Source organism: Salmo salar, chromosome ssa07 (genome assembly GCF_905237065.1).
Source record: "Salmo salar chromosome ssa07, Ssal_v3.1, whole genome shotgun sequence".
In the NCBI taxonomy this organism is placed as follows: Eukaryota; Metazoa; Chordata; class Actinopteri; order Salmoniformes; family Salmonidae; genus Salmo; species Salmo salar.
Genome location: NC_059448.1, coordinates 667,128 through 677,500, shown reverse-complemented (window position 1 = coordinate 677,500; position 10,373 = coordinate 667,128). Strand labels below are relative to the sequence as shown.

General features: G+C 44.9%; 2 protein-coding genes across 3 annotated transcripts in view; both read left to right on the top strand.

Annotated features, from left to right (window-relative positions):
- Positions 1-2,047, top strand: part of ctc1 (CTS telomere maintenance complex component 1) — a 65,977-nt gene extending 63,930 nt beyond the window's left edge. Inside the window, exons 25-26 of the mRNA XM_045722567.1 lie at positions 1,620-1,755; positions 1,904-2,047. Of these exons, the coding sequence (XP_045578523.1) occupies positions 1,620-1,755; positions 1,904-2,010 (243 nt within the window). The 3' untranslated portion in view covers positions 2,011-2,047. The remainder of the gene's footprint in view (positions 1-1,619; positions 1,756-1,903) is intronic.
- Positions 2,048-7,534: 5,487 nt separating this feature from the next.
- Positions 7,535-10,373, top strand: part of tfr2 (transferrin receptor 2) — a 99,975-nt gene continuing 97,136 nt past the window's right edge. Inside the window, exon 1 of one of the 2 annotated variants that reach the window (XM_045721376.1) lies at positions 7,535-7,588. The gene's annotated coding sequence lies outside the window, so the exon portion shown is untranslated. Of the gene's footprint in view, positions 7,609-10,373 lie in introns of both variants that reach the window. The other variant, XM_045721377.1, reaches the window with a different exon arrangement.

The window sequence follows — 10,373 nt, the reverse complement described above, 5'->3', positions numbered from 1 at the left end:
CCTTATATAACATGTCTGAAATGGCACCTTGTCCCGTATATAACATGAGTCTGAAATGGCACCCTGTCCCTTAAATAACATGTCTGAAATGGCACCTTGTCCCTTATATAACATGTTATGAGTCTGAAATGGCACCCTGTCCCTTATATAACATGTCTGAAATGGCACCCTGTCCCTTATATAACGTGTTATGAGTCTGAAATGGCACCCTGTCCCTTATATAACATGTTATGAGTCTGAAATGGCACCCTGTCCCTTATATAACATGTTATGAGTCTGAAATGGCACCCTGTCCCTTATATAACATGTCTGAAATGGCACCCTGTCCCGTAAATAACATGTTATGTGTCTGAAATGGCACCCTGTCCCTTATATAACATGTCTGAAATGGCACCTTGTCCCTTATATAACATGTCTGAAATGGCACCATGTCCCTTATATAACATGTTATGAGTCTGAAATGGCACCCTGTCCCTTATATAACATGCTATGTGTCTGAAATGGCACGTTGTCCCTTATATAACATGTTATGAGTCTGAAATGGCACCTTGTCCCTTAAATAACATGTTATGAGTCTGAAATGGCACCCTGTCCCTTATATAACATGTCTGAAATGGCACCTTGTCCCTTATATAACATGTTATGAGTCTGAAATGGCACCTTGTCCCTTATATAACATGTTATGAGTCTGAAATGGCACCCTGTCCCTTATATAACATGTTATGAGTCTGAAATGGCACCTTGTCCCTTATATAACATGTCTGAAATGGCACCCTGTCCCTTATATAACATGTTATGAGTCTGAAATGGCACCTTGTCCCTTAAATAACATGTCTGAAATGGCACCCTGTCCCTTATATAACATGTTATGAGTCTGAAATGGCACCTTGTCCCTTATATAACATGTCTGAAATGGCACCTTGTCCCTTATATAACGTGTTATGAGTCTGAAATGGCACCCTGTCCCTTAAATAACATGTCTGAAATGGCACCCTGTCCCTTATATAACATGTCTGAAATGGCACCCTGTCCCTTATATAACATGTCTGAAATGGCACCATGTCCCTTATATAACATGTCTGAAATGGCACCCTGTCCCTTATATAACATGTCTGAAATGGCACCCTGTCCCTTATATAACGTGTTATGAGTCTGAAATGGCACCCTGTCCCTTATATAACATGTCTGAAATGGCACCTTGTCCCTTAAATAACATGTCTGAAATGGCACCCTGTCCCGTATATAACATGAGTCTGAAATGGCACCCTGTCCCTTAAATAACATGTCTGAAATGGCACCTTGTCCCGTATATAACATGAGTCTGAAATGGCACCCTGTCCCTTAAATAACATGTCTGAAATGGCACCCTGTCCCTTATATAACATGTCTGAAATGGCACCTTGTCCCTTATATAACGTGTTATGAGTCTGAAATGGCACCCTGTCCCTTATATAACATGTCTGAAATGGCACCCTGTCCCTTATATAACATGTTATGAGTCTGAAATGGCACCCTGTCCCTTATATAACGTGTTATGAGTCTGAAATGGCACCCTGTCCCTTATATAACATGTCTGAAATGGCACCATGTCCCTTATATAACATGTTGTGTTTGTGCAGGTGTGTGATGTGGATGCTGAAGACCCTCTCCTCCGCTACCTGTCCTGTTTGTGTAGCAGCAGCGCTGTGTGTCGTCCCCTGACTCTCATCTGCACGCTACACACACATTCACACACACCTGCTGCACGCAGACAGGGTGAGTACCTGCATACGCACACGGGTATGCAGTCCGTGACCTCTCAGATACACACATTGAGTTCACCCACGTGTGTGTGTGTGTGTGTGTGTGTGTGTGTGTGTGTGTGTGTGTGTGTGTGTGTGTGTGTGTGTGTGTGTGTTTGCAGACTCTGCCCAGCTGAAGAGGTTTACCCGAGGAGACAGAGAGTTTGTTACTCGGATTACCCCCCCTCTCCAACTCACCTGTACGCACATCCTGGAGGAGGGAGGCTGAGGGAGGGGGACGGAGGGAGGGAGGCTGAGGGAGGGGGACGGAGGGAGGGAGGCTGAGGGAGGGAGACTGAGGGAGGGAGACTGAGGGAGGGAGGCTGAGGGAGGGAGACCGAGGAGGGGAGCGATGGAGGGGGACTGAGGGAACTGAATGAGGGAGGGAGAGGGAGGGAGGAAGGGAAGGGAGGGACAGAGCGAGAACGAGGGAGGGACTGAGAGTGGGATACAGACATGGAGAGAGGGAGACTGTTTTTGTAATCAAATGTTGATCTGTTGTTAATAAATGTTTTTTAATTTTTCCTGTGTGTGTTTTTGCTACTCATGTCTCCCACACATTCTCCAGCTGTCTAAACAGAAAGCCTGTATTAGGAGGACCAAACACACACACACACACACACACACACACACACACACCTGTCCCAGCGACTCTACTGAGACAGCTGGAGACTAAAGGAGGGTAGTAAACAAGGTTCCCTCACTGTAAAAGTACTTGAATTTGGGACACTCTGAAAGTGCTGGAACATCTTGAAAATCAGACATTTTCTCAAGTTGGTAAGTTGAATTAAAATGAAAGGAGAACAGAAAATAATCAAATATGTTAATATGAAAAATATTAGAAAAATAGTATTGGTCTTTCATTCTAGCCAGTTTTATTTCCGGTCTGGTTGCCAGGCGAGATCGCTCATTCCTCCCACTCACTTTATCACTCACTTTTTTTATGTAGATAATGATCGTTTAGGCGCTTGTTATTGTGTTCCCAGCGTCGATCAACTCTCAGAAGGCTTCTTGATCTGATTTCTAATCGCAAATGATTCATGTATGTTAGTTATGTTGTCCTGCTCCCAGATTGGCCTTGTTGGGCTGCTCCCAGATTGGCCTTGTTGTCCTGCTCCCAGATTGGGAGAGAGGTTATACACAGAGAGAGGAAGCATTGAAGCAAACAGGGGGAGGGAGCGTTGAAGCAAGCAGGGGGAGGAAGCATTGAAGCAAGCAGGGGGAGAGGTTATACACAGAGAGAGGAAGCAAGCAGGGGGAGAGGTTATACACAGAGAGAGGAAGCAAGCAGGGGGAGAGGTTATACACAGAGAGAGGAAGCAAGCAAGGGGGAGAGGTTATACACAGAGAGAGGAAGCAAGCAAGGGGAGAGGTTATACACAGAGAGAGGAAGCAAGCAGGGGGAGAGGTTATACACAGAGAGAGGAAGCAAGCAAGGGGGAGAGGTTATACACAGAGAGAGGAAGCAAGCAAGGGGGAGAGGTTATACACAGAGAGGGGAAGCAAGCAAGGGGGAGAGGTTATACACAGAGAGAGGAAGCAAGCAAGGGGGAGAGGTTATACACAGAGAGAGGAAGCAAGCAATCTCTGGCAAGGACATGGGGGGAACAGAGGATTAAATACACAACATGTCATGATGGGATTGGAACCAGGTGTGTGGGAAGACAAGACAAAACAAATGGAAAATGAAAAGTAGATCGGTGATGGCTAGAAGCCCGGCCAAGGAGAGTGTCATGGTCGGCGTGAAGGGCTGTAGGAAGTCAGGCGCTGGAGAGCAGATAGTTGGTAGCAAAATGGAGACCCAAAAGCACACGGAACGAACTAACACGAAATACAAATAAGGGTTTTAACATAACCCAGTGTAACCCAGGCTAACGTGCGCATTCACGAACAGATAAACAATCAATCACTTACAAACGAACAGAGGGGAACAGAGGGTTAAATAATGAACAGGTAATTGGGGGGATTGAAACCAGGTGTGTAAGACAAAGACGAAACAAATGGAAAATGGGAAGTGGATCGGCGATGGCTAGAAGGCCGGTGACGTCGAACGCCGCCCGAACAAGGAGAGGGACCGACTTCGGCCGAAGTCGTGACAGAGAGGCATCCAAACCGGGGGTCAGGGACCCGTAAAATTTAAATAGGGTCCTATCTTATCAAACACATTAATAACTTATTTCTCTTCCAATGGGTATAGAATACGACTTCTTAGAGTCTACTGGGAGCCTACTGGTGGAGGTAACTCCATCACCTCTATACTCTACTGTCAATGTCCTGTATGTCTGGTGGAGGTAACTCCATCACCTCTATACTCTACTGTCAATGTCCTGTATATCTGGTGGAGGTAACTCCATCACCTCTATACTCTACTGTCAATGTCCTGTATATCTGGTGGAGGTAACTCCATCACCTCTATACTCTACTGTCAATGTCCTGTATATCTGGTGGAGGTAACTCCATCACCTCTATACTCTACTGTCAATGTCCTGTATATCTGGTGGAGGTAACTCCATCACCTCTACTGTCAATGTCCTGTATATCTGGTGGAGGTAACTCCATCACCTCTATACTCTACTGTCAATGTCCTGTATGTCTGGTGGAGGTCACTCCATCACCTCTATACTCTACTGTCAATGTCCTGTATATCTGGTGGAGGTAACTCCATCACCTCTATACTCTACTGTCAATGTCCTGTATATCTGGTGGAGGTAACTCCATCACCTCTATACTCTACTGTCAATGTCCTGTATATCTGGTGGAGGTAACTCCATCACCTCTATACTCTACTGTCAATGTCCTATATGTCTGGTGGAGGTAACTCCATCACCTCTACTGTCAATGTCCTGTATATCTGGTGGAGGTAACTCCATCACCTCTATACTCTACTGTCAATGTCCTGTATATCTGGTGGAGGTAACTCCATCACCTCTATACTCTACTGTCAATGTCCTGTATATCTGGTGGAGGTAACTCCATCACCTCTACTGTCAATGTCCTGTATATCTGGTGGAGGTAACTCCATCACCTCTACTGTCAATGTCCTGTATATCTGGTGGAGGTAACTCCATCACCTCTATACTCTACTGTCAATGTCCTGTATGTCTGGTGGAGGTAACTCCATCACCTCTACTGTCAATGTCCTGTATATCTGGTGGAGGTAACTCCATCACCTCTATACTCTACTGTCAATGTCCTGTATATCTGGTGGAGGTAACTCCATCACCTCTACTGTCAATGTCCTGTATATCTGGTGGAGGTAACTCCATCACCTCTACTGTCAATGTCCTGTATATCTGGTGGAGGTAACTCCATCACCTCTATACTCTACTGTCAATGTCCTGTATGTCTGGTGGAGGTCACTCCATCACCTCTATACTCTACTGTCAATGTCCTGTATATCTGGTGGAAGTAACTCCATCACCTCTACTGTCAATGTCCTGTATATCTGGTGGAGGTAACTCCATCACCTCTATACTCTACTGTCAATGTCCTGTATATCTGGTGGAGGTAACTCCATCACCTCTACTGTCAATGTCCTGTACATCTGGTGGAGGTAACTCCATCACCTCTACTGTCAATGTCCTGTATACCTGGTGGAGGTAACTCCATCACCTCTATACTCTACTGTCAATGTCCTGTATATCTGGTGGTGGTAACTCCATCACCTCTACTGTCAATGTCCTGTATATCTGGTGGTGGTAACTCCATCACCTCTACTGTCAATGTCCTGTATATCTGGTGGAGGTAACTCCATCACCTCTACTGTCAATGTCCTGTATATCTGGTGGAGGTAACTCCATCACCTCTATACTCTACTGTCAATGTCCTGTATGTCTGGTGGAGGTCACTCCATCACCTCTATACTCTACTGTCAATGTCCTGTATATCTGGTGGAGGTAACTCCATCACCTCTATACTCTACTGTCAATGTCCTGTATATCTGGTGGTGGTAACTCCATCACCTCTACTGTCAATGTCCTGTATATCTGGTGGTGGTAACTCCATCACCTCTACTGTCAATGTCCTGTATATCTGGTGGAGGTAACTCCATCACCTCTACTGTCAATGTCCTGTATATCTGGTGGAGGTAACTCCATCACCTCTATACTCTACTGTCAATGTCCTGTATGTCTGGTGGAGGTCACTCCATCACCTCTATACTCTACTGTCAATGTCCTGTATATCTGGTGGAGGTAACTCCATCACCTCTATACTCTACTGTCAATGTCCTGTATATCTGGTGGAAGTAACTCCATCACCTCTACTGTCAATGTCCTGTATATCTGGTGGAGGTAACTCCATCACCTCTATACTCTACTGTCAATGTCCTGTATGTCTGGTGGAGGTCACTCCATCACCTCTATACTCTACTGTCAATGTCCTGTATATCTGGTGGAGGTAACTCCATCACCTCTACTGTCAATGTCCTGTATATCTGGTGGAGGTAACTCCATCACCTCTATACTCTACTGTCAATGTCCTGTATGTCTGGTGGAGGTCACTCCATCACCTCTATACTCTACTGTCAATGTCCTGTATGTCTGGTGGAGGTCACTCCATCACCTCTACTGTCAATGTCCTGTATGTCTGGTGGAGGTCACTCCATCACCTCTATACTCTACTGTCAATGTCCTGTATATCTGGTGGAGGTAACTCCATCACCTCTATACTCTACTGTCAATGTCCTGTATATCTGGTGGTGGTAACTCCATCACCTCTACTGTCAATGTCCTGTATATCTGGTGGTGGTAACTCCATCACCTCTACTGTCAATGTCCTGTATATCTGGTGGAGGTAACTCCATCACCTCTACTGTCAATGTCCTGTATATCTGGTGGAGGTAACTCCATCACCTCTATACTCTACTGTCAATGTCCTGTATGTCTGGTGGAGGTCACTCCATCACCTCTATACTCTACTGTCAATGTCCTGTATATCTGGTGGAGGTAACTCCATCACCTCTATACTCTACTGTCAATGTCCTGTATATCTGGTGGAAGTAACTCCATCACCTCTACTGTCAATGTCCTGTATATCTGGTGGAGGTAACTCCATCACCTCTATACTCTACTGTCAATGTCCTGTATGTCTGGTGGAGGTCACTCCATCACCTCTATACTCTACTGTCAATGTCCTGTATGTCTGGTGGAGGTCACTCCATCACCTCTACTGTCAATGTCCTGTATATCTGGTGGAGTTAACTCCATCACCTCTATACTCTACTGTCAATGTCCTGTATATCTGGTGGAGGTAACTCCATCACCTCTATACTCTACTGTCAATGTCCTGTATGTCTGGTGGAGGTCAGTCCATCACCTCTACTGTCAATGTCCTGTATATCTGGTGGAGGTAACTCCATCACCTCTATACTCTACTGTCAATGTCCTGTATATCTGGTGGAGGTCACTCCATCACCTCTATACTCTACTGTCAATGTCCTGTATATCTGGTGGAGGTAACTCCATCACCTCTATACTCTACTGTCAATGTCCTGTATATCTGGTGGAGGTCACTCCATCACCTCAATACTCTACTGTCAATGTCCTGTATATCTGGTGGAGGTCACTCCATCACCTCTATACTCCTTCCTGACAGCTTGACACATCGCTCTCTCTCTGCAGAACAAACAGGCGTTTTAACCACGCCTCTAAACAGGGAGGTTTTGTCTCAGTACCAATCAATTGCCAGGAGTGCAGATATGGGAGGGGCTGTAGTTTGGAGATAGACTGAGGAGGACGCATTTTTTACTGGTTTTGGTGACAGTTGGAAGAGAGATTGGACTTTATACGCTGAGAGGAGACGAGAAGGTGAGAAAACGAGGACAGAGGTACGGTAGAGAGAAAGAGAGAGGTGTAGAGAGAGAGAGAGAGGGGTAGAGAGAAAGAGAGAGTTGTAGAGAGAGAGAGGGGTGTAGAGAGGTGTAGAGAGAGAGAGGGGTGTAGAGAGGTGTAGAGAGAGAGAGGGGTGTAGAGCGAGAGGTGTAGAGAGAGAGAGGGGTGTAGAGAGAGAGGGGGATGTATAGAGAGAGAGGTGTAGAGAGAGAGAGGGGTGTAGAGAGAGAGAGGTGTAGAGAGAGAGAGGGGTGTAGAGAGAGAGAGAGGTGTAGAGAGAGAGAGGGGTGTAGAGAGAGAGAGGGGTGTAGAGAGAGAGAGAGAGGGTGTAGAGAGAGAGGGGTGTAGAGAGAGAGAGGTGTAGAGAGAGAGAGAGGTGTAAAGAGAGAGAGAGGTGTAGAGAGAGAGAGGTGTAGAGAGAGAGAGGGGTGTAGAGAGAGAGAGAGAGGTGTAGAGAGAGAGAGAGAGGTGTAGAGAGAGAGAGAGAGGTGTAGAGAGAGAGAGGTGTAGAGAGAGAGAGAGAGGTGTAGAGAGAGAGAGAGAGGTGTAGAGAGAGAGAGGTGTAGAGAGAGAGAGGGGTGTAGAGAGAGAGAGAGGTGTAGAGAGAGAGAGAGGTGTAGAGAGAGAGAGGTGTAGAGAGAGAGAGGGGTGTAGAGAGAGAGAGGGGTGTAGAGAGAGAGAGGGGTGTAGAGAGAGAGAGAGAGGGGTGTAGAGAGAGAGGGGTGTAGAGAGAGAGAGGTGTAGAGAGAGAGAGGGGTGTAGAGAGAGAGAGGTGTAGAGAGAGAGAGGTGTAGAGAGAGAGAGGGGTGTAGAGAGAGAGAGAGAGGTGTAGAGAGAGAGAGAGGTGTAGAGAGAGAGAGGTGTAGAGAGAGAGAGGGGTGTAGAGAGAGAGAGAGAGAGAGAGGGGTGTAGAGAGAGAGGGGTGTAGCGAGAGAGAGAGGTGTAGAGAGAGAGGTGTAGAGAGAGAGAGGTGTAGAGAGAGAGAGGGGTGTAGAGAGAGGGAGAGAGAGGTTGAGAGAGAGAGAGAGCTGTAGAGAGAGAGAGAGAGAGGAGAGAGAGAGGTGTAGAGAGAGAGAGGGGTGTAGAGAGAGAGAGAGGTGTAGAGAGAGAGAGGGGTGTAGAGAGAGAGGGGGTGTATAGAGAGAGGTGTAGAGAGAGAGAGGGGTGTAGAGAGAGAGAGGTGTAGAGAGAGAGAGGGGTGTAGAGAGAGAGAGAGAGGTGTAGAGAGAGAGAGAGAGGTGTAGAGAGAGAGAGGGGTGTAGAGAGAGAGAGGTGTAGAGAGAGAGAGAGGTGTAGAAAGAGAGAGAGGTGTAGAGAGAGAGAGAGTTGTAGAGAGAGAGAGAGAGAGAGAGAGAGAGGGGTGTAGAGAGAGAGAGGTGTAGAGAGGTGTAGAGAGAGAGAGGTGTGTGTGTGTGTGTGTGGTGTGTGTGTGTGTGTGTGTGTGTGTGTGTGTGTGTGTGTGTGTGTGTGTGTGTGTGTGTGTGTGTGTGTGTGTGTGTGTGTGTGTGTGTGTGTGTGGTGTGTGTCTACATTGGTTTCTGATCAGGGTTCAGCTGATTGTACTGCAGGCCTCTGGTGTTACTACTGGTGTTGTCATACCTTTATCTTCTCTGATAGTAGTAGTAGAGTAGTAGTATAGTAGTAGTATAGTAGTAGAGTAGTATAGTAGTAGTATAGTAGTAGTAGAGTAGTATAATAGTAGTAGAGTAGTATAGTAGTAGTATAGTAGTAGTATAGTTATAGTAGTAGTATAGTAGTAGTATAGTTATAGTAGTAGTATAGTAGTAGTATAGTTATAGTAGTAGTATAGTAGTATAGTAGTAGAGTAGTATAGTAGTAGTATAGTAGTAGTATAGTTATAGTAGTGGTATAGTAGTATAGTAGTAGAGTAGTATAGTAGTAGTATAGTAGTATAGTAGTAGTATAGTAGTATAGTAGTAGAGTAATATAGTAGTAGTATAGTAGTAGTAGAGTAGTATAGTAGTAGTATAGTAGTAGTATAGTAGTAGTAGTAGTATAGTAGTAGTAGTAGAGTAGTATAGTAGTAGTATAGTAGTAGTATAGTAGTATAGTAGTAGCAGAGTAGTATAGTAGTAGTATAGTAGTAGTATAGTAGTATAGTAACAGTAGAGTAGTAGTAGTATAGTAACAGTAGTATAGTAGGAGTAGAGTAGTATAGTAACAGTAGTATAGTAGTAGTTAAAGTAATAGTAGTAGTATAGTGGTAGTATAGTAACAGTAGTATAGTAGGAGTAGAGTAGTATAGTAACAGTAGTATAGTAGTAGTTAAAGTAATAGTAGTAGTATAGTGGTAGTATAGTAACAGTAGTATAGTAGGAGTAGAGTAGTATAGTAACAGTAGTATAGTAGTAGTTAAAGTAATAGTAGTAGTATAGTGGTAGTATAGTAACAGTAGTATAGTAGGAGTAGAGTAGTATAGTAACAGTAGTAGTAGTAGTAGTAGCAGTAGTAGTAGTAGTAGCAGTAGCAGTAGTAGTAGTAGTAGCAGTAGTAGTAGTAGTAGTAGTAGTAGTAGTAGTAGTAGTGGTGGTGGTAGTGGTAGTAGTGGTAGTAGCAGTAGTAGTAGCAGCGGTAGTGGTAGTGGCAGCAGCAGCAGTAGTAGTAGTAGAGTAGTATAGTAGTAGTATAGTAGTATAGTAGTAGTATAGTAGTAGTAGAGTAGTATAGTAGTATATTAGTAGTATAGTAGTATAGTAGTAGTATAGTAGTATAGTAGGAGTAGAGTAGTATAGTAACAGTA